The 25,718-nt window shown below is 32.4% G+C and overlaps 1 protein-coding gene across 2 annotated transcripts in view; it reads right to left on the reverse strand.

Moving 5' to 3' along the window:
• Positions 1-25,718, reverse strand: part of LOC140434561 (uncharacterized) — a 643,472-nt gene that overhangs the window by 376,457 nt on the left and 241,297 nt on the right. For both annotated transcript variants that reach the window (XR_011950061.1, XM_072522911.1), the window contains exon 3: positions 24,859-24,936. Coding sequence is in view for 1 of the 2 variants with exons in the window: in XM_072522911.1 (XP_072379012.1) it covers positions 24,859-24,936 (78 nt within the window). In the remaining variant the exon portion in view is untranslated. The remainder of the gene's footprint in view (positions 1-24,858; positions 24,937-25,718) is intronic.

Raw genomic sequence — 25,718 nt, forward strand, 5'->3', positions numbered from 1 at the left:
TCATTTATTTTTTAAAAATTTTTGCATATTTGCGCCAATTTTAAGCATATTGGCTTTGTTTTCTGTTACATATATTCCGGTCTCTACTGATAAGGACATTGCGCCATTATGATATCAAGTGAATTGCCTACGAGTAGGTAGTTCTTGAGTTTAATCTCAAGACAACAATCTTGACACTCTTTTCTCACTCAGATTTGAGGAATGTACTTGGTTAAACCATTCACCGGTATGTTTCCATAATACCTTCATAGGGGTTTTACTGTTATGCTTCGATGTCTCCGGGTAAAATTAGCCATATATTGATCTTCACTCGCTGATGAACATTTAGATATTGTATATGTAAGCACATTGTAAATAATCTTCTTCTTCTTGTAGTTCCTTCTCCTATCGGAGATTGGCTATCATCACAGCTATCCATACCTTATTGGCGGCTGCTCTGAAAAGATCTACTGAGCTGCAACTATACCACCCTCTTAGGTTACTTAGCCAGGAAATTCTTCGTCTTCCTATGGATCATTTATCCTTGATTTAACCTTGCATTATGAGCCCTAATATCTCATACTTCGCACCTCTGGTAATGTGGCCTAAATATTCCAGCTTTCTTGTTTTGATGTGCTTTATGACCTCGCAATACTTTTGTAGCCTTCTTAACACTTCTGCATTTGTAAATGATTGGGTCCATGGTATTTTTAAAATCTTTCTATAGCACCACATCTCAAATGAATCCAACTTCTTTATATTATCCACTTTTAGTGTCCAGCTTTCCATTCCATACAACAAAGTCGAGAACACGTGGCATCTTAAGGCTCTTATCCTCAGCTCCAGAGGAACGTCTCGATTAACAAACATTGTTTTCATTTTTATAAATGCTTGTCTCAATGCGTGTCCTTATTTGTCTACCTTGGTCATTGTTTTCATTTACCCAGGTTCCCAGATATTTGTAGTTATTCACTCTTTCTACTTGTTTTCCCTAGATATCTAGTCTTCCTACTGTATGTTGCTTAGAAATAACCATGCAGTTGGTTTTCTTAACGTTTAATTTTATTCCATATTTTATACTGACTTCTTCTTCTTCAAGTGCCATCTTCGTTCCGAAGGTTGGCGATCATCAGGGCTATACGTATTTTCGAAACTGCTGACCGAAACAATTCGTTGCTGCTACAGCTATACCATTCCCGTAGATTCTTTAGCCGGGAGTTTCGTCTTCTTTCTATGGACCTTTTTCCTGCTATTTTCCCTTGCATAATTAATACTGACTTAATGTAGTCTATTTACTAAGCGTAGCAGTGCTTCTAGACTGTGTGCAAAAACAGCAGTGCCGTCTGCGAATCTTATGTTGTTCAAGATTTTTGCGTTTATTGATATACCCTGTTGTTCCTCTGATATTGCTTCGCTGTACAGATTGAATAACAATGGGGACAGTACGCAACCCTGTCTAATACCTCTTTTGATTTCTATAGTTTCTGTATCGACATTTTAGATTCTAACCTTTGCTTTTTGAGTCCAGTACAGATTGACAATAACCCGTACATCTCGACTATCCACATTATTTTCGTTTAACAGTTTTACGAGTTTCTGATGTCGTACTCTATCAAAAGCCTTTTGATAATTTATAAAGCAGACATGTTGCTATAAAAGACAGAAACATACAGGGTAGAAAAGCCATATCCATGATGAACGGCATTCTGTGGGACCAAACAATATCTAAAGCGAACAAACAACTCATATACAACACCATACTTAAAAGTGTAATCACATATGGCAGTGAAGTTTGGCCAATGAAACAAAGAACAGAGAAACTGTTACTAGCAACAGAAATGGACTTCTGGAGAAGAGCAGCAGGCAAATCAAGAAGAGATCGGATACCAAATGAGAGAATACGAGAAATGATGGGAGTCAAGCATACAATAGTTGATGACATAAAAAAAAACAGTTATTATGGTACGACCATGTACAGAGAATGCCAGATGACAGGATTCCGAAACAGATTTTGACGTGGACACCGCAAGGAAGAAGAAAAAGAGGAAGACCGAAAAGAAGCTGGAGAGAGGGAATTGAAAAAGAACTAGAGGAAAGAGAAATCCCTCCAGGCCTATGGTTAAATAGAGAAGAATGGCGGTTAGGAGTCGGAAGGAGATCCTTTTTCATATCTAGTCGTCTTTGCGCGAAAATGCTAAAAGCGAACAGAGCCTCTCTCGTTCCTAATAATACTTAGAATGTCTATTTAGTTTTACACATGCTTTTATTTTACACATATCTTCACTATATAACTTTTCTAAGATACTGCTGATACCAGTCAATCAAGCATATTGATCACTTAATCTTTAGAATTTAGTTTTTTGTGCTAAATATTAAAAATAACTGATAACTGTGTCTTCAATAAATTGATAATTCTACGTTTAATTCACATCATAATTACTAACTCTACCAATATTCCTCCGCTTAGTAATTGTTAATGTATTTCTGAACCCTTTTTTTTATTTGGTCTATATCAAAACTATTGAATTAAAAATCTAGCTCATAATAAATATTTGATTTTATTGTTATAAAATTCTTAAAACAATTTTCCCACGGTAATCAAGCATTAATTGAAAAATTCAAATTGCAAGAAATAAAATCAACTAATAAATGCCAAAGTTCGACTTATATGCACCATAAAAAAGTAATTAGGCAAATCATCAATCACTAATTTTTCCTCTATTCATCTCACGTTCATTTCTCACTCAGCTGATCATCCATCAAGTATTGTCGCTATTAGCGAGGTTACACATGCAATCGAGTTAACCATGCCAAATGGTCGCATGTAATTCGATATGACATATCTTTTGGATCGACCATGTCGGAATCATTAAGAAAACATGCACTTTTTGTACACGGTGTCACTGTTTAAGAAAACTCTTCTTGAAAATATTTCTTTGTGCTCTAGGTATGCTTGATTAAATAAAGCTATAATTAGAAATATTAATGTTTATGTTAACAAAACTATATGTTTTCGAAAATTGCGTATAAGATTTAAAGTAAAACATGACACAAGAGTTTGATAAAAGATAATGGGGTATTGCTCCGAAGCTATTTTCTAGTGGCATTTTAATTTAAAGAATGATTTCCGAAGTGGAAATCGAAACGTCAAAATAAACGTATTTTCAACTAAAAGTGTGTTTAATTCCATTTAAAAATGGTAAATAGTCTAGTAAGAGATAATACTATAAGGGTAATTAAGAAAAGGTTATACCTACAGTATAACTTGTAATTTGATGTGTTTTGTTATGACTTATGGTTGTCAGCAAAACGGAGTTACAACCAACGAATATCAGAGCTTATGGAATAGAGTTAGAAAGAGTCCACAATATTACCTACTTGCGTGCAAACGTTAACGATAACTGGGATATAAATAAAAAAATAAGAATACGCATTGAAAAAGCCAGAGCCGCCTTCTATAAATTAAAGAAAATTCTAATTAATAGAGATATACCGTTAAACTTTAAAGTCAGATTAATACGCTGCTACATATTCTCCACATTGCCCCATGGTTTAAATATGGCTAAAATAGTTTTACATCGAATGAAAAAGAGCACAGAAATAACAAAAACGATAAAAATTCGAAAGTTACAATATTTCGGTCATGTAATGAGACATCCAGAGAGGTATAGCCTTCTACACCTCATAATACAGGGTAAGATCGACGGAAGGAGAGGCCCAGGCCGACGAAGAACATCCTGGCTCCGAAATCTCCGAGAATGGGTATGGGTATCCGACAGGGTACTGAAAGAAGAAACATGCAGTTTTAAAATTCTGTGTGCCCAATTTTTTTAAAGTTTGTCAAATTCAGTCTGTAACCGTTTCAGAAGTTTTAAAAAGTTTATTATTATAATTCTGAGTAAATATTCAAAATAATGTTGCTCACGCCATCTATCCACCGAGAGCGGAAGCATCTAACCTATCCCAAGAATCAAACTGTAGTTCTAATGGTTCCGACCTTGGCGGCTTCAAAATTGGAGCGTTCGTAAACTCTTTGCCATTCATCTTTCTTTCTCTCTTTGTACGTCCAACAAACAGGACGAAAATTTTGTTTGAGTGTTCTCTTGACGAGTTAAGCCTTCCTTTTCTTATTTTAGACTCTTACCGGGGGCCCTGGTAGTTGCTAGAACTATGTTTATTGGCTCGAGTATATGTACGCTATACTAGCTATACTATACTGGAGTATACTAGCTATGGATTTATATCAAGTTCTGAAACCAACAATTCGAAGAATATCCCGTTTGCTTAGCCGCCCAATCCTATATATTTTTATGGTGGATATTATGTTTCTGCTTCGATAGATTTAACGTTTCTGTTAGCCCGAGTACCTAGAGGGTAAAAAAATTATATAATTTCTACACGCCACACAAGGATTTGGATAATTCAGGTTGTACCCATTTTATATTTTTTTATTGAACAATGAAGATTATCTATGAACTAAATAACAGTGAAATGATTTATTATTGATCTTTTAATTACAATAAAAATCTACTTTTTGCATAATATACAAATGTATCTTTTTATGTGAACGAATTTCGAAATTTGGGATAAAGTATAATTTTATTTTCATATATTTCTCACTCATAATCTAATGCCAAGATATAAAATGTTTGTTTTCTTACGATGTAACTTAAATTTAAGTTTCGTACAAGCACTTCTCATTTGTATTTTATTACCGTAAACACAGACTTGTTTAGTTCTTTTCTGGGATGACGTAACTTTTTAACGTAGAATTTTTTAATAACCTTTTATTCCTGACAAAATATTAATTTTCGCCCATTTAATTTTAATTTTAAAGATAATATAATTAGCTTCTATATGATTTTTGGAAGAACCGCACCCAAATTCTCCGACACGAGCAGAAAGGCCTAGATTGTTTGTATACTTAAGTAAATAGCTTGCTCAAGTTACAAGTCAAGCACAAAACGTACACCATATTTAATGTGAAAATTATCAGACAGCCCTACCACAATATCGTACTGTGAGGTTCGTGCTGCAACCGATGTACAGCATAAGACTTCCAAAGAAGAAGAAGAAAAAATAATAGTCAATCACCAAAAAATGTCTACGATGAACTACGAATAAAATGAACACCAGTGTAACCTCCACACATCGATTGTTAAAACATATTGATACGAATAAATGTTGCAGAACAAGGTACAAGAAAAATTTATTGTGGAAGAACGTTTTGTTTAAATACATCTACTTCTTAAAAATATATGGTTTCCTAGTCACAATCACATTGACTTCAATAGTCCCATCAATTGACAAATAATTAGATTTATTGTATTTGAACGCGCATGCTTATGTCATTGTAGAGTCCATTTCACAGTAAACGAGTTACTATTTGATGTGCTGCTCTGTCTGAATATGCTATTACATTACATTAATTTACTGTCAATAAACCGTGTTTTAAGAGATTTAAAAAACTTTTATCGCACACTTGTGCATAGCATTTCGTAACGACCTACACAGCCATACGCTCCATAGTTTTAGGCCTCTCTCAGGCTAGGCTACTGGTAGGGAACCTAGTTCGTTCACCAATGGTTTATCACGTCTTGGGACATTTATTAAATGAAAAATGAAAGTCTGTGTGCAACTGGTGGCGCCATCAAAACTGTTGCTCAGCTGGTGGGTGATCTTGACTACTAACTGAGTAAAATGTTCCGAGTAGCGGTTTTAGCAAAAGCGTTCTTTTATATGTACCGTAGCAGGCTATGCTATCAATACCTGCTTTCTATGAATTCTTTCATAGAAAAGAATACTACAAGAAGTTCGGTGAAACGATTAGTTTTAGTGTTATGTATTATAGGATTATTTGAATTTGAGAGAACTGTTGTAGCATAACACAAAGACTTATTCTTCTTAAATGGAGCGGCAACTCTCCTGTTAGACATCGTAGACTCTGTACAGCAATGTTCAGAACGGCGGGCGTAATTTCGGCCGGTAATCCCTTGGCCTACCTGCATAAATCAAGGGGTACCATTTATGACAGGGGTAATTTCGGCCGAGGGGTTGATGTTTACGATGAGATTAAAATATTGGTAATTACGCTTCATAGTTTCTGTAAAATATTAATTGTGTATTTATTTGGAAATACCTAATCCTGTGTACCTGTCGGAAATACCTTTAATTTACTTATCTCTTTATTCTAATAACTATGTTGTACCTACTTAAGATTATTCCTTTAAATGTATAAAATTCACAAATAACAGGTATAAAATTATTATAGCTAGTCAGTATTATAACTTATCTTGAAGCTACTAGTCGATAGAAAGCATAAAATATATTATTTGTATACGATGGCATCTGTTTCAGTAATTAAGAGTTCACGCGGTTGTGACTTACTAGTTGTAGAAAAGTTTCAGTTTTGTAAACAGGACGTATTAAAAAGTGGTGAAGTACGTTGGAGGTGTATAAAGAAAAATTTAAGATGTTTAGCCAAACTGTACACTGTTGGTGCGGAATACACAGTTACTAGAAGTGAATTAATCCACAACCACGAGTCCGATGAAACTACGTTGGAGAGAAAAATAGTGACGACTTCATGCAAGCGCAAAGCTGAGGAAGACATATCGGAGAAACCTTCAAAAATTATTAAAAGCGTTCTTTCAAATCATTTGCCAGAGAATTTGTCATCGATAGATGTCAGTCTAATAAGAAGAAATTTGTACAACAGCCGCCGTAAGCTCTTACCAGCCCTGCCTAAGGATATTCACGATGTACATTCTGTACTCGATAGTTATGGACCGAAAACCACAACAGGTGAAAATTTTTTGTTTATTAACAGCACAGCTGATAATATCATTGTTTTTTCTTGCCATACAAATATAATAAGTTTATGTAAAATGAAAGATTTTTACATGGATGGCACATTTTCTTATTGTACAAAATATTTTTATCAGTTATTTACCATCCATGGACTGGAAAATGGGCATTATGTTCCTCTTTTGTATTGTCTGTTGCCCAATAAGACCAGTGACACATATATGAGACTTTTTCTGTTGGTAAAATCTAAAATTTTTGAACTTTATAATATTGTTTTTGAACCGAAGGAGGTATTTGTGGATTTTGAAATCGCAATTCATAACGCATTAAAAGTTGTCTTTCCCAAAACCAAACTAAATGGTTGTAGATTCCACTTGCACCAGGCGTGGTATAGGAAAATACAATCATTAGGGTTAACCCAAATGTATAAAGATAAAAACTGCGAGGAAAGCAAATGGCTTACTCATACTTTTGGGCTAACTTATTTAGACCCCTCTGAAGTTGAAGATTGTTTCATATTTGATCTCATGTCATACAAACCGGACCATAAACTTATAGATAAATACGCAGACTATTTATTAGAAAACTACATAGCGCCAGAATCTCATTTTCCACCAAATATATGGGCATATGAAAACCCATCAATTAAAAGAACCACAAATGCCTGCGAATCATTCCATTCGCACTTTAATTCTAGTTTTTATTCAAGTCACCCTTCTATATTTATTTTTATAGAAAAATTAAAAGATTGTCAGATCGATGCATATTTAAAAATAAAAAATTTAAATATTCCAGCAAAAATTAAAGACAAACAAGTAAAAAACAAACTAAAATTTATCGAAAACATGGTAAATATGCTTCGATCTGACAATATTTCTAGAATTAATTTCCTTAAATCTGTATCACATCAAAACGTTTTTTAAAAATTTATAGTTTACTTAATTTATAGAAATAAGTTGATGTAATAATTTTATTGAAATAAAGAAATATTTTAATATAATGCATTCTGTTATTTTATTTGATTTGCGGCCGAAAATACCTATGAGATAAGGAAGCAACTTAAAACCTCCGGCCGAATTTACCTACCGGCTTTTAGTACCTGCTCTTTTTCCGGCCGAAATTACGTCCGCCCGTTCAGAAAGCTCCTGTACCAATTCAAAATGCGGTATTTTGAATTATCTCGATTTGTTTTAATATTATGTGGCTAGCTGTTGTGTACACAATGAAGCCATAATCGATTTTTGTTCTGATTAGTGATTTGTGTATGTTTAATAATAATGTAGAATCTGCTCACCAATTGAAGCTGACTATGATTTCTAATAAATTCAAATCACTTTGACAATTTCTTTGTACACATTGGACACGATTTCTCCTTGTAACTCTTTTGTCGAATATCATTCCTAAAAACTTTATATCGCCAATGAAATCTAAGTAATTTTTCCATTCAAGTCTCGGTGTCGGTAGGTTATAATTTCTTGAAAACAACATGCATAATTAGGTCACTATAAAACCTGGTTTTTATTTATTGTCTTATTTAACTTATACTATACTTATTTTTACTAATATTGCTGTACTCGCAAACTATACAAGTAATACAAGTAATAATCTTTTATTAATATTTTACTGGTGATAATTTGACTTTGTGTTTCGGTTTAAAACACCCTGTATGTTGCCACACGCTCTGTTTAAGTAGGCGTAACGCTAGAGGACAAAAGAATGCATTTCAGACGCGAAAGATCAAAATCAAGTTGTTGATTGTTGAAAGTGACAGATGAGAATGACGGGGCTGAAATTTCTGATTATCTGATCAAAGTTAGTGGTAATACAGTGATGGACGACCTAAACATGTGTTTTACAAGTTATTTAGGAAGTTGTTAAACGTAATTTGCATTATAATATTGAAATTCCATTTGCACTTAGTTTGACAACACCTATATTATTTTAACAGGTTGAATACAATACAATGAGATAAAAGATTTCGTGCTAGGTCTTTTTAAGATAATAAACTTATTTTGTAGACGAAAATTGAGAAAAATTGAATACCTATAAAATTGGAAAACGCTTGCAATTGATTTAACCTTAGACATCTTAGACTAAATGGTAAGAAAATGGAATATAGTTACATCATAAGTTAAAAAGTAATGGCGTATTTTGCAATACGCATTAAAAAAACAGCTATAAAAATTTATATATTATACATAAATATTATATATATTTATATATAAATTTATATATATATATATATATTTATATATAAATTTATATATATATATATATATATATATAACTAAGGTACACTCGAAGAGTGGTGGGTTTTTCGGTCAAAGTGGAGAAATAAAAGACAAAGAAGGTGGCTACTTCATCTATTTATTGAAGACGTTTCGCTTTCTGCTCAGAAAGCATCATCAGTTCATCTAAAAAGAACAATATGAAACCAAACATCCATAGAGAAGTTACAATAAAAGTGTGTTACCTTACAAAGACATGTAGCAGTCAGTGATGTTAAAAATATGAAAAAGCTTACGAAACTGGACATTTAGAGTCTCTATAACATATATATTCATAAATTTTATACAAAAATGTTTTTGCATAAATAACAAATGAGAAACTTAAAATAAAACTGTGGTACTGGATATAAAAAAAAAATACTGAAAAGTATAAAAAAAATATTGACGATAGTTTTTTGACAAAATGCAACAACTGAGCAAATTTTTTTATATGTAATGACACATAAAAAACCAAAGAATACACTTTTATGAACAAAAAGTAATATACTTGCAGTCACTACAAATGCACAGGCAACCCATTGAACCTTGGGGCTTTTGTTCTATTATTTCTTCATCTTTACAATTTAAAATGTCTTTGATACTGCTGCGGATTTGTCTTGGCAAGTGATTATTATACATTAGTTCTTTTGAACAATCTTTAACCAAAATAAGCGACAGATCCTTTAGAAAGTTTGACAGTAGTTTATTAACATTTAATTTATGTATGACGTAACTGTTGACTCCTGCAATATCCAACATGCCATAGAAAATTCGCAATGGCCATCTGCAAGTTTTTCTGGCGGCTGTTGTTAAATGTCAGAGTTGATCAAACGTATCTACTTCTTTATGTGCCGTCTTCTACCGAAGGTTGGCGACCATCAAACGATAGGTTTCTCTGTTTTGTGCCGCATGTATTATGTTCGCAGCTTCTGGTATTTGAAACCATTCTCTCAAGTTTCTCAGCCAGGATTTCTTCTTTCTGACCAAATCTCTTCTACCTTCAATCTTGCCTTCCACGATAAGCTGTAGCAGACTGTACTTATCATTACGGAACACATGACCCAGGTATGACGCTTTCCTCCTTTTAACAGTTGTTAACAATTCCACCTCTTTACCCATTCGTCTTAATACCTCTGTGTTGGTCACTGTGTCTGTCCAAGGTATTCTCAGTATGCGTCGATACAGCCACATTTCTAGAGCCGCTAACTTCTTTATAGTTGCTGCTGTTAACGTCCACCCTTCAACTCCGTAAAGTAGCGTAGAGATTACGTAGCATTTCGTGTATGCATAGACGATAAAATAATGACGTTTTTATTTTTTTTTTTTTGAAACGAATGACACTAAAGTGTTTTTCCCATCAAAAGCAAATCGTCGTCAGTGACACGAGTTGACACAAAACTGTATCTCTCCGACACCTAAAACCCCAGTAAGGAGTTTTCGTAACTACATTTCTTAGCAATCTTTTAGTGTTACAGAAATGTAAGTGCTGTTACATTTCTGTGATACTATGTTTTCGTACTATAAATAAGCTGATATTGAGTTACATTTTTGTGGCATTAATTTTATTGCACTGAATGGTGATTGCAGGTAGCAACTGTGGATTTGATAATTTGTTTATTATGTTTAGCAGGGTGGTCCGTTGTATTTGCAGTTCTGTTACAGTTGTGAAACACGTGAATAAGTTGATAATTTGTTTATTAAATTTAGCAGGGTGATCCGTTGCATTTCCAGTTCTGTTACAACTGTGAAGACATAAATACGTGAATCAGTTTTAAGTTAATTGATGTAGAGATTGTTATAATAATCGTAATAATACTGTTTTATATTACACAATAATGGATTCAAGAGGGAAGAAGTTAGTCTTGTTAGCTCTTAACAAATTGGTACGAGATGATAAAACAGATAGTCATAATTTACCGCTCTCATCACAACAAGTGACATATTCAGATCGTGCCTCCGATGTTTCTACCAGTGAACCTAATGTATTAGGATATGAACAATGTGAGGATATCGTTGAATCGTTGGTGACGAATAAGAATAAGTGACACGTGTGGTGGCCAAAACCGCAACGTAAATGTATCTGCTATGTTGCTTTACACTGTTCAGACATTAGAGATTCCAAAAATTGACCATTGCTTTTTTTTACCTAGCCATTCGATGATGGAGTGTTACTTGGTCCATGGTCATATTGAGAAAGCATAAAAAAATGTGGACATATTTGACCCCACTGTGTGGTACTCCACTGTAAGAATGGCGTCAAAGAAATCAAAATACACTGTACACAAGATTGGACAGGAAGACATTTATGACTTCAAAGCTTTTGCCACAATTCTATTAAAAAACAAAAAAGTGGACATCGATGGTAGTAGTATAAATTGGCTAAAATTAACATGGATGCAGTACAGAAAAGACGATAATAAACATATATTTTTTAAATAAAACAAGGAAAATGAAAATTTTCCATGCCAAACTTAACAATGGCATATGAAGGACAAGGGCCAATAAAAGAGGAAAAATGTAAGGATTTAGAAGAGTTGTGCAATAAAGGCATTATTCCTTCCCAGTGTCATGTGCAAAGTGATTGACATAATTAAATTTATTGTTTGAAAATGTTTTCAAAGTTAATGTTTAATTTAAAAAAATATATTTTATGATTTTAAATAAAGTTATAAACGTCTCGATGGGAATAACCACAATATATTTATTAAAAAAATAAACTTTATTGGCGTTTCGACTTCTAATTCAGAAATCGTTGTCTAAACATTTTATAAAGTTTCTTTTTTTAATAAATACATTGTGGTTATTCCCATCGAGACGTTTAAATAGTTTTTAAACACAATTTAAATCCACAAGAAAATAGCTTTAGAACAATATTAAGATTTATTATGCCTTAGTTAATATTTAGTCAAATAATCCTTCTTTTTTTTTCAAATTTGTTTATCTTAATAAACAACTCCGGGATGTATAATAATTATTAGTCAATCAATAATTATCAATCAAATAAAACACTGATGTAACTTATATCAGACTCGTCTTTTTTCATACTGAAGCATGAGACAAATATTTAGGAACAGAATATTAGAGCAACATTATATATTTTTCAATAAATACTCTCTATGTACTCACATTGCTGAGTTTGTACAAAATCTTCTATATTTTGATCTTCCGTATAAGTTCCTTATTATCCTGTATTATCCACGGCGCCAGACCATTTCCCTTTAACGGTATCGCCGTTGTCATGGTAACTGATTGACTAATATTATTATTAGTGAAATAGTTCAGATGGTTTCTCTAGCTCATTAAAACGTTGTTGGAAAAAACAACAACTATTAGAAGAATCCGTAGACCGAAGAAGTATTTGTTTAACACTTCAAATTTCAACATTAACTGATACGTAACGTCAAACGGTCAATAATAGATAAGCCACAAAACCACTCACTCAACCACCTGTTCGCAACAGAAAAAATTCAGAGATGTGTACGCTACAACGGGTGTAAATTATTTTCTTCGTTTTATACGCTGCTGTTAATGCAGTACAGTATTAAGAAGACAATTTCTAATAAAAAAAATTATTTAAAAAATTCCTTTAAAAAGGTATAATATTAAAAACCCTATCGGGCTACATCACAGAACGTTATCGGATTAATATTCAATCATCAGTGCTATCCTAAAAGTATAACCACTTTAATTAAATCAAACATGAAAGGTAAAATTTTGACCAAGGTTATTACAAAATGTGTGGTTAATACTTACTGGATTTACATGTTTTGAGACACTAAATATATGGGTAAAAACCTTTAAATATTGTTAGATTAACTTTGAGTTACATTTTTTTAAATTATAAACTATGATGTTTAAGTTACAACAGGAATTGATTACATGGCAACGTAAGACTCCACTGGCGGTTGCTAGTCCTTAGGCGAAGTATCTGTGAGGACTTGATAGCAACTGATTAAAATGACATGTTAGGACGGAAGTCGGAACAAAGCAGTCAATGTAACCGGAGGTATGTGTCTCAATGTGACAGTAGCCAGCAATATGTAAAACTAAATATGTTAAAATTTAATTAATAATAACAGTAGTAACCATCCATTTGTGGTAATTTGAAGTATGATTTATTATAAAATTACGTTGGGAAATTTGCAAATTGGCTATTAAATAGGTGGACTAAAGATTGGTAAAAGTTATGAGTACAGGTAGGCAACCAACTATACAAATATCTGAATTCAGTGGTGTTAACTAAAGAATTTTATAAAAGGCCCTATATGTTTTTTCAACATTTGGTACCTGGAATATGGAAAGCTGAAATTTGTAGGAAGTTGGGTTTTTTAAAATTTTATTATTGCAGAGTGAAATGTTAATTGATGTATTTGAGAGTGCTATTGATATGGAATGTGAATAGAATACATATTGTAATGCTCTATTGGTATATTACTTAACTTATAACTTAAGTAGAAAAGGCCCTACATGTTAAAAAGCAACATTTGGTACCTGAGAAATTAAAGAAGTGTAAGTTATAAATGCAGGAGAAACAATGACGATGGTTAAAAAAGATGAAGAAGACTTAAGAATAGCAGAGAGAAAGATTATGAGAACCATACTAGGACCAATCAGAACAGAGCAAAATGAATATAGAAGCAGAACAAATGCAGAAATTAAGGAAGAACTTAAGGAAGACATCGTAACTAAAATAAAGCAATGCAGAGTTAGATGGTTAGGTCACATTTGGCGAGCAGGCGATGAGGCAGTGACATACGCAATGATGGAATGGAATCCAGGAGGAAAAAAGAGAAGGGGAAGACCGAGATCAAAGTGGCTGCAAGAAGTTGAAGAAGACCTCCAAAGGGCAGGAGTCAGAGAATGGAGAGGAAGAACTAGAGACAGGAAAAAATGGAAAGATATTGTCAAGAAGATAAGATAAACAAAAAAGACTGATCCACTTAAGAAATCGGATCTAGAAAGCATTTGCGGTTTAACCCCACACTGGGGTGTATAGCCATTATATATATATATATATATATATATATATATATATATATATATATATATATATAAGTTATAAGTTCATGAACGTAAGGTGGATGGATAAAGTTAATTAAATGTTATTGTGTGTTGACATACTATGTAAAACCAACAAAAATTCAACAAGAGTTGGAGATCTCCAGAGGTCCCAAACCATAACCTGAAGGAAGTATATGTGGATAAGGGAAATAAAGTATGTTATAAATAAAAATGGAAGGATGATGATCTTAGTTAGGCAGATGTGTTAAAAGTGGCGTGGGCATTACTGTAATATTGTGAATTATATGTATTCTTACAGAGTGAAATATTAATTGATGTACCGAATTATGTATTTGATATAGGAGGAAGATAATTTATAAACAATAAAAGAATAATATATGTATATTAATGATCCTTTTGAGGTTTATCAATAACAAGAATATATTGTGTAGGCTAGAACAATTAAATCATTTTAACTGTACCGCCACTTTCATTGGCTAAAATAGAAAAGCTTTTCTTCCATAAACAAAAAGTTCTGTTACATATCTTGTGGATTGTTTTAGTGGACTCATTAAAGTGGCTTCAGTGGATAACCAAAACCTACAAGTAATACCCAATTAGCTCCTATATCCATACTTATCATAAGAGCGTAGGCGCAAAATTTCGGGCCAATGCTTTTTAAATGCATTAATTTTTTTCGAATCCTGAGAAAATTAATAAGTATTTTTTAAAAATTTAAACGCAGAATGAAAGATTACATTATTGTCGAGGGCCGAAAGTCCCTGAAAACTTCTAAAATGTTTATTTTAGTAAGTTACAGGGGTGAAAATGAAGAGAAAATTAAGCGTGATTTTTAATTATAAATATCTCATTCAAAAGAACCTTTTTGTTTATTCTAAGGGACTTTCAGCCCTCGGTAATAATGTAATCTTTCATTCTGCGTTTAAATTTTTTAAAAATATTTATTAGTTTTCTCAGGATTCGAAAAAAAAAATGATTGCATTTAAAAAATATTGGCCCGAAATTTTGTGCCTACACTCCCTAAATCTAATGACTAAACCAAGTAAAGATAGAAGTAAAGGAAAAGAGATAGAATATTTGTTATAATCTTTTATTAACAATTATTTATAATTTATTCTCAAAACATGAAATAATTAATATTTAAAGTAAAAAGAGAAAAGCAAACAATTTTTTAATAAAACTAAAGTTTCGAAATTGTATGTTTTTCCTAAAAAAATACATATTTTATATCTTATATATCTTATCTTATCTTATCTTATGATAGATGGACCAGAAAGGTTCTGGAATGGCGACCAAGGCAAGAGGCATATCGAAGCAGAGGACGACCACCGACTAGATGGACGGATTATATCAAGCGCATCACCACAAACTGGATGCAAAAAGCTCAAGATAGAAATAGGTGGAAAATTTTACAGGGGGCCTACGTTCAGCAGTGGACAAATATAGGCTAATTGATGATGATGATGATATCTTATCTTGTCTTTTATTATACGATTAAAAGTTTACTTTTTTTCACAACTAATTTTTTTATTCTCAAATAAAAAAAAATAGTTAAAAACTCTTGCTTGACACACACTTAAAGATGCCAAGATCAATAAACAAAGTAAAGATTAGCCCTACTTCGGACCAAATCGACAAAGGTTGGTGACACTGAATTCACGTCAAATAGATGAGAAAATAGAAGTTCTATTCCATTAATTTCTTCATGAATTAATTCGTGAACTCATTAACGGCAAAATTGGATGTCAAATTGTGCTTTGAATACGTCCAATTTGACTATGAAGCTACTTCATGAATTTCTTGGTGAATTTATTGTTGGTGCAATTAGAGAGGTTATTTGAGCAATAATTATTTCCACGATTATAGCAATAAGGTAAGCTGTACAAAACTCGACAAAAAATCAAATAAAATATTAATTAAAATACGGAGCAATATTATAACATAGGGACACAGTGATAATTAGATGTGTAAAATCACGAAGACTACAATGAAGAGGAGTATGTCAATAAAATTGATTAAAAGAGAGAGAGAGATTAAGAGAGACAAGTCACAATTAAAGAAGGGCTTTCAATAAAAATACGCAATATTTTTGTCCATAAATACATATGTACGACAAGGACGGCTAAACGATTATTATTTTAATATACATAAAATTGCACTATATTTTCGATCCAATGATATTTTTGACATTTGAAAGTACTTAGACACGTAGAAAGTTAAATTTGTTAGATGTTAAACAACAGATGAGTATATCTTCGTGACTGATCTCTTTAAATATTATTTTCAGACCTAAGGTGATTATCTTGTAAGGCTAATTGGAATGATAAGTGGGTATGGGCGCTTAATTTCTTAGAATAAATTATGTGGTTATTATACGCTTATATATATAGAAGTTTTGTTGTAGTAAATCTAATAAAAAAAAATGATCATAAACCATTTTTACGGTATGTCTATCTGTACATATAGGAACATACAGAGGTAGATTTATGCACAGAACCACAAATAAAATAATAATAACGATGTAAACGAAATGGCTACTTTCGATAATAACGTGTTACAGCACTTTTCAGTTCAAGTTCTCTTTAAATTAAAGTAGCCTTTAAAATTCGTGAGTGATTTTACGAAAGAATCTTCAAAATAAAACTATTTTATTAGTTATATTGAAAAAACCATGCAGTAAAAAATACAGCTAACAGTAGACGAACGTATTTTACTACGTGGTATTTTTGTATCCTTAAGAATATGGTGCTACTGTAAAGGCCTAACAAAACAGCATCATATACCTATTACACAACACGAAAATCAAGGAAGTCTTAATAGTTACATTTATATAACTTTCTAGTAACGAAGCCCCCATGAAGCCAAAAAATAAAATTCAAATGCAGTAAAATTTTAAATTGTAGTTTGTTTGTATGTAAAAAATATCTTGCACTGATGTTATTTGCTATATTAAAAACCAATGCTAATAATACTTCTCCATTTGAATTAGGGAATATTCGCCTTTCAATTATCTAAAGTAAGTAGTGAACAAATTCTTCACAATTAACGAATCACAACCAAGGATAGTCCGGCTCGGGATTGTCGTGTAGTGATGAAAAAATCTCGTTCCCGTTACAGATGACTATATAAAATTTGCATTTTGCACAAAGTAAAAGAAAGAAAGACCCTTCTTCTTCTTCTTCTTTTTATGTAGACATGACTATGTCTGTTTTTTAATGTGCTTCCAGTAAATTGTCGTTTCATTGTTTTCGTGGTCTTCCTACTGATCGTCTTCCTATTGGGAAACCGTCTCTTGCCATCTTTACTACTCTATTTGTTGTCATTCGGCTTATATGATCGTTTCATTCTATTCTTCTATTTCTTAGCCAGTTCTTTATGTTCTTCAACATATTTTTTGTCCTCTCTGTATCAGGTCGTGTTGCTGCCGCGTATGTTATTATTGGTCTGATGACTGTTTTGTAAATTCTGCCTTCCATTTCTTTCCCGATATTTTTATTTCTCCATATTGTTTCATTCAGGCAGTCTGCGGCTCTGTTTGCTCTATTTACTTGATCTTCCACTTCAGTTTCGAGCTTTTCGTAGCTAGATAATGTAATGCCTAGATATTTAAACTCCATCACTTGTTCTATTATCTGAGCTTCCAGCTCCAATTTACATCTTAGTAAATTTGCTGTTGTAATCATGCATTTTGTCTTTTTTGGGGAAATTAACATGTTACATTTTCTTTTAGTTATATTAAATTGGTGCAGCATACGTTGTAAATCGTCTTCACTTTGTGAGAGTAGTATTGCGTCGTCTGCATAGCAGATTATTTTAAGTTGTTTTTCCCCCATTTAGTATCCTTTTTTAGTTCTTACTTTTTTTATTATTTCATCCATAATTAGGTTTAAAAATAGAGGACCCCGGCAATCTCCCTGTCTTATCCCATTGCCAGCGTCAATAGGGTCTTCTATATAGTTCTTTTTCCTTTTTTACAATAAGTGGATAACGTCCTTTAATTTTACACGGTCAAATGCTTTCTTAAGGTCCACGAAACATTGATATGCTGGTTTGTTGTATTCTAATGATTTTTCTTGCATTTGCCTCATTATAAATATAGCGTCGGTGCATAATATTCTAGACCTAAAACCTTGTTGTTCTTCTGCTAGTGTTATAATTTCATTCAGTTTATCTGTTATCACTTTGGTTGTTAATTTTAGTGTTTACTTAATTCCTCTCTAATTTTCCGGGTCCGATTTGTCTTCCTTTTTGAAGAGGAGTATTAGGATGCTTGATCTCCATTTTTGAGGAATTCTGTATTGTTCTATTATTTGGATTAGTTTTAATAGTTGTTTGGTCAGATCTGGTCCTCCGTACTTTAGGAGTTCGTTCGGTACTCTGTCCTCTCCTGGTGATTTTCTATTTTTTAATTTCCTTAGTGCTTCCTTTACCTCTTCCTCCTCAATAGTTATTTCTTCGTTTGTCGTCATCCCTGGTGTTGGTGGTTCATTATCGTCACCTTTAGCACATAGGCATCGAAAGTGGTCTACACATGTTTCCTTCTGAAAGTGTTTCGTTTTTATTAGTTCGTTCATCTCTTTTCTTTGTCGTTTGACCATTCTCCATATTTCTTTTTGTGTTCCGTAGAAGTCGTGTTCCATCTGTTATGAGAAACTCTGCCAGTGTTCCCTTTTTATTTGTCCAATTCGTATTCGTTTCATTCCTGATTCGTTTATAGTGGTTATATGCCTGTTGTGTTTGTTGTGTTCTGTGTTGTAAAAAGGCTTTCTTCTTTTTTTCATATTTTGTCTTCACTTCCTCTCTAAACCATGGTGTTTTGTTTTTTGATATATTATGTTATTTATTAGTGATATATTATGTTAGTTATTTTCCTCTCTCCAAGTGATTCGGTTGCTGCATTAATTATGTTATTTTTGACTTTTCCCAGCTATCCTCAATGTTATCATTTTCTAATAATTTATTCTGAGCGATCGTCTCTGATATTCTTTTTCTGCGTAAGTATTCCGAGGATTCCGTATTTAGTCCATCAACTTTAATTTTTGTTTGTGTTTTCGCCGCTCTCTTGGGTGTGAAATATCTTAGGATAATTCTTATTTTACATAATACTAGGCTATTGTCGCTACCTACATCTGCATGTATATTTGTGCCGGTCTCTGGTCTAAGAAAGACTCATAAAAGTTAAAATACACGTTAATGTCGAGAAACCAGAAACATTACTTAATACTCACATATACACAAACTTATATGGAATCACCATGTATTTCAAACTAATATTTATTTCTTTTGAAAAAAACTGATTATTGTTACAAAGAATAAAGGTTTTTATTAAAAATAAACAAGCCGATAAAACAATCAGATAAACAGCTCGGTACTTTATATATTATTTGCTTTAGTTGTAAATTGAACGAAAATAAAAAACTAACTTTTGCGATCAAAAACGAAAATATGCTTTATGTCGGGTTAACGGATGTGCAACGGGGAAAGATTATTGGTCTTGTCATCAAGATATGCAGTAGAGGGACATAGCTGCAGTGGTAGGGCGTTGTATCAACAATCTATGCTAGGTATCAGGAAGTAGAAGCGCTTAGAATAAACCAGGGCGAAGTTGCCATAAAGTAACAACTGCTCACCACAATCGTTTCATTGTCCGTTGTCAAGGCAACTTTTGGAAGCTACAGGTGTAAATATTTCAGTTGAAACGATAAGAAAAAATTTTGTTCTCAAGGACTGATTATACAGTAGTAAAAAGTTATGGGTTGCTGAGTTATTTAACCAGCACCAAACTGAAACAGGAGAAATTGGCAAAATGTGCTTATTTTCAGACGAAACCAGGATTTGTGTAAAATTAGATGACTGACGAATTCGTATAGTTAGAGGGCAAGGAAAACAACGGAAACTGCTAGATCTGTTAACAAGTATAATCATGTTCTGGAAAGGCATTATGATCGGTAAAAAAGCTTCTATAATTTTTATCCAACCAATTTTAACAGATCGCAGGCATGTTGTTTTGGTTCTAAAACCTGTAGTCAGGTTATGGAGATGCATGAAAATACACCTCCACGTACCAGCAGAGTGACTAAAGCCCTTAAAGCAAAGCAGAAGATATCACTGTTCTGGAGTAGCCTACTTGCTCACCCGACCTTAACATAAATGTTGTTTGACTTCGCATGATGGTTTTTCAATAATAAAAACTATCAGATAATTCCATATAAGTTTGCTTACGTGTACATATATGGTGACATAAAATTTTGTCAAATGTTTTAATCGATTGAAAGGAAATTGAATATTATACTGACGTATATATTAATAGTATACATAAAATACATAAAATAACATACATTATTCTTTAATCAATTTATATTAATATTTAATACGTATCACAACAAAAAACTGTAGACGGTGTAAATAACTTTAATAGCACTTATGCATTACCATAATGGTCTAATTATGTCAGTTTGTTCTGTATTTATATTATTTAAACAATTAATGTTGACGTAAATTTGTCTCATGAACCTTTTTTTCATATTCTTAAGATAAACGATTACATAAAGTTAATTTTAGTCCAGTCGGGATCTGGACATAAATAATTTGTTTAAGTTGGTTGTAGTGGGTATGACCTGAAAGGTTGTTTATTACTATAATTTGAGAAAAAGCTCCAGCTAAAAACGTTATGAAAAATTGAGGAAAAATTTTGTTTAAATTTTGAAAAAAATCTTAAAACCAATGAAAGATTGTTTTAATGTAAACCAAAATTATTAAAAATTTTTAACAACTTTTCTCAAATCTGAAAAATGTATATCAAGGTCTTTGTCTATACAGAAAAATTATATTAGGTAATTGATGAATATTTTGATGGTATAACCAAATTTGAATAAAGAAAGAAAACCGTTTAAAAAAAATTAAAAAAAAACGGTTCTTTAAATGTTTTTAAATGATCGCGTCACCATTTCGCGACGACATTTAGCAAAAAATGATATTTTATCTTGGTTACTTGTAACAGATTTTTTGCATTTTTTATTGCAATTACCATAAGTTTCACGTTTATTCTGATATATTTAGATTACTGTTCATTAGTTTTCTCAAATTATGTTAGTATAACTCCTGAAAATAATGCAAAAGTTGTGGCATTACATAGAAATGGTCATGGTGTACGTTATACTACAATACGCTAGAACTCCAGGATGAGGTAGATAAGGTGCAGAGATCAGCGTGATGAACGTTTTTTTAAAGATTTCTGCATTACTGAACAGTTCTATAATGTCAATTGTTAGAAGCTCGAAGCACTCATATTTCTGCACGAACTGTAACAAGAGTCCTGCATAAACAAGATTTACGTTTTCATCAGCAGTAGCTTGCCCTAAATTAACAGCAGCTCATTGAGCCAACAGGATGAGATTTACGAATGCTCACAGAGACTGTTCAGTAATGGAGTGTTTTAATGTTTTATGACGAGTCCCGTTTTTGCTTACGACCTCCAGACGGACACGAACGTGTGTGGAGGAGACTCCAGAACGCCTTTTGGTGACGGAGGTGTTATGGTATGAGCGGGTAGTTCTTTCAACGGACCCAGCAAACTAATTTTCTAACATGGAACTCTAACAGCAGATAGGTACACACGACAGTGTCTGGAGGACAATGTTGTCCCCTACAATCCTTTTGTTGGGGATAATTTCTTATTTATAATTCGCGTCCACATACTGCGCGATCGTCTTGGACTACCTAAATACTATCGGAATTCTCGTTTTGGATTGGCCCGCCTGTAGTCCTGACATGAATCCATTATAACATTTGTGGGGCATTTTAGAAAAAAAAACTTAAAAAAAGGCAACCATTGCTAGAAACGATTCAAGAGCTGCAAATAGCGTTCAATAAAGAACGAGAACATATACCGCAAGAACAGATTCAGCAACTTATTGCAAGTATGCCTAGGCATATTGAAATCCTCCGTAGATGTAGGGGAGGCAATCTCGATAGTAAACCTCAAGAACAACAAACTGTGGACAATTAAAACTTTATTTTTTCTTTTGTTTAATTTTTCGAACAATGTTAATTTTTTTGCGTTGCCTATTACTTTCTTTTGGGTTACTTATTTTTCCTATTATTACCTTTTTAATATTTTAAATAAACAATTTATACTATTAATATTTACTTCCTTCCCATTTAAATCACTCACTACCTGATGTTCTAATATTTTTGGTTGAGACGATACCCGATATTACTTTTAACTGCGTGGAATGGAATAGAACTGACAAATACTCCACATATAAGGTATCTTTCCCTTTTTATAAAATTGACGAAGTCTACAGTCCTAATATTTGGCCCAAAGGAGCTGCCGTTAGGAGATTTAACTTCAAAAGAAATTTTCAGAAGATAAAGAAGACGGACGAAGAAACCTAGAAGATTCTACAAACTTTTATTAAAATAAACTAATTCGACAGGGTACGGTAAGCATGCTTCATGTTAATTTGCAGTGTATTTCAAATAAAGTCGATATGATCAATGCTTTTCTTGTGTATCAAAATTTATATGACGTCGTATGTTTTCGGAGCACTGGCAAAGTGAAGAAAATTTAAATTAATTAGCATATCCAGTGTTTCATTAGCTAATTTCTTTTGTAGGGTAAAAAAGTAACAAGGCGGAGTTGCAATTTATGTAAAAGAAAATCTTATGTATTCTTCTCTTAATCTAAATGAATAAAATGTAGAGCAAAGTTTTGAGTTTTGTGCAAGTTATGCACCTTTAATAAAAACCAATATTTTATCGTATACAGATCAGTTCAAGGTGACTTTGACTTGTTCTTGTTGAACTTTAAGAACGTCATAACGTCCTTTTCGGCCCGTTGTGGAAAAAGAGGTCTCTCAAATAATAAGGTCTCTTATTATAGTAATTCTAATTGTAGGGACGTTCACGAAATTAGTAGCAAGATTTTAAAAGAAATTTACTAAATAGTTTAAACACCTTTTACTCATCTTATTAATTTAATTCTATCAACTGGAGTTTTTTCGAAAGTATTAAAATACTCAAAACTACTACCAATCTACAAAAAAGGTGATTTTTCAAAAACTGACAATTACAAACCCATAAGCATTGTTTCTACTTTTGCGAAAGTGATTAAAAAGGTTATCAAACAACAATTTTATTCCTATTTTGTGTCAAATAATTACTTTAGCAACTCACAATATGAATTCAGAAGTACACGTTCTACTACTGTGAGCGAGATGATTGATGGGCTTGAACGCGGGGCTTTTGATTGTGACATTTTGCTCCACAAATTAAATTACTATGGAATCAGAGGTATCCCTCTTAAGCTTATAACTTCTTATCTATGTGGCAGACACCAGGCGGTAGTGTCAAAAGGTCATCTCTCCGATTTTCTATCTGTAAAACATGGAGTCTCACAAGGTTCGGTCTTAGGTCCTCTTTTGTTTATTATTTATGTCAACGATTTGCAAAATTCATATCTTCGTACAAAACCATATAATTCGCAGATGATACACGGTATATCAGGAAGAATAATGATGATTTAAAAATTTCTCATGAGGAAGTTTCTACTAAATCTAGCTCATAGTTGGCAGCAAACAAACTAAAACTTAACTCTGATAAAATGCAAAATTTGGTTATATCTGCAAGTAATTTACACAATGATCCAGATAACAAGGAGACTGTTAAACTATTGGGAATAACCATAGATAATCGACTCAACTGGTCGGCTCATATCTCACAACGAAAAAGCTATCAAGTTCATTATTTGTTATTCGCCAACTAGCAAGGGTTGTCAACTTTGAAACATTAAAAATGACATATTTTTCTTTATTGAACTCTCACCTAAACTATGGTATAATCATATGGGGAAATTCAACAACTGCACTTCAAATTTTTATAATGTAAAAGAAGTCAGAATTTTAGCAGGGGTTAGTTATCTAGAACACTGCCGACATTTCTTTATCAAATTCAAAATTATGTCGCTACCTACTCTGTTGATATTTCAAGTTCTAACTGAAATTCACAGAAAACGTGCCCATTTAATAAAGCAGTCTGATGTCCATGTTCACAATACACGAAACTGTCACTACCTACGAACAAATTGCTGTAGATTAAGTCTTTCAGAAAAAAAATTGTCTTAATTATAACTATTACAATATTTTACCAAAAAGTATTAAACAGCTAAGCTGCAATAGTTTCGATAAAGTTATAAAAAATATTTTCTAAAACATTGTTTTTACTGCTCAGAAGAATATATGACTCATTGCAGAACATCCATTGAACTGCTTACCGTAACTTTGCCATAAATCTTTTTCTGTTTTATATGTGTTTTTGTTTGTATATATTTAAGTTACGTGTTAGATTCCTTTTTTACTATGTATTTTTTTTTTACTTGCTACAAACAATATTTGTATCTGTTGTGTAGTTAAATAAATACTCTACTCTATAGAATAAAAAAAAACATACAAAATGCAAGTGTGAAACAGTCATGAGTATTGTAAAACAGTTTTTGTTTTAAGACTATTCATTTGTGTGCTTTTATTAAAAATTTTTAAAATCGATAACTTTCTCACTTAAACCATAAGGATTGTATATTTTACAAACTAACTGAATCACTTTGCACATATAAATGTTGATTTACGTTTCAAAAGTATGTTTTGGAACAAAAAGTGACTTGTGTATGCATTTTTTTAAAGATTTCAAAGAAACGGTAACAATAATTTTATTTCATATGTGGTTTTCACAGGGTATAATATATATATTCTTAATACGTCCAACATAATATGCTTTTAAGGCTTACCTCTGGGGCTGTTGGTGATAAAGGCACTCCCGGTCTCGGAGCCCATATGCACCTGTTGAGGTCCGACCGACATTCGTCCTGAAACATAATAAATACATTTAGAATTACATGGTCATCAATCAGAAAGCAAAAGGATACTGTAATAACAAATCCAGTCTTATATTTCAAACATAAATCTACAATGGATTGCTTAATATTTTAAAGTAAGTCTTTAGAGAGCAATATCTTTAAAGTTCAGACTAATTTAACCACTTGTCCTCTATACATACTAAATTTCACATTATTCTTCTGTGGGAATCCGTGCATAAGGAAGTATTCAAAAATTACGTTTGCTATTATCACTCTCGAGGCCACTGGATAAAACGGTAGGTAACTAAGGTTAAGGTAGATATAAATCTCATACAGGTACGGCGTTAACTAGAATTTACTTCTTAACGAATTAAAAACTAATTAAAATATTTGAATAATAAATAATACAATCAGTAGCGCAAAATTCACACAAAACTTATTAAAAACATCATTGAAGAAGAACAATTTATTAAACTTAAATAAGGATGTCGTGTTTAACGATATCTGTAAATTATTAGACACAAATCATTTACATTAAATTAAAAATATTTCAGATTCTGCCGAAAGAAGGAATTAATTTATACGATTTAAAGCTTCCGTTCTTTCTAAAAGTACAATAAACGCCAAGGATGATGTTCTGGTTTATTACATGTTCATAAGAAATGGGAGCCCATACAGTCATACAATGATAATAGCAGGTTTATCAATGTAACCTTGAATAAAAACGTAGACGTTTCAGTTTTGCGCAAGAACTCTTAACTGCTAGATCGTTGTTATTAAAATCATATTTA

The sequence above is a fragment of the Diabrotica undecimpunctata genome, chromosome 2 (genome assembly GCF_040954645.1).
Source record: "Diabrotica undecimpunctata isolate CICGRU chromosome 2, icDiaUnde3, whole genome shotgun sequence".
Classification (NCBI taxonomy): domain Eukaryota; kingdom Metazoa; phylum Arthropoda; class Insecta; order Coleoptera; family Chrysomelidae; genus Diabrotica; species Diabrotica undecimpunctata.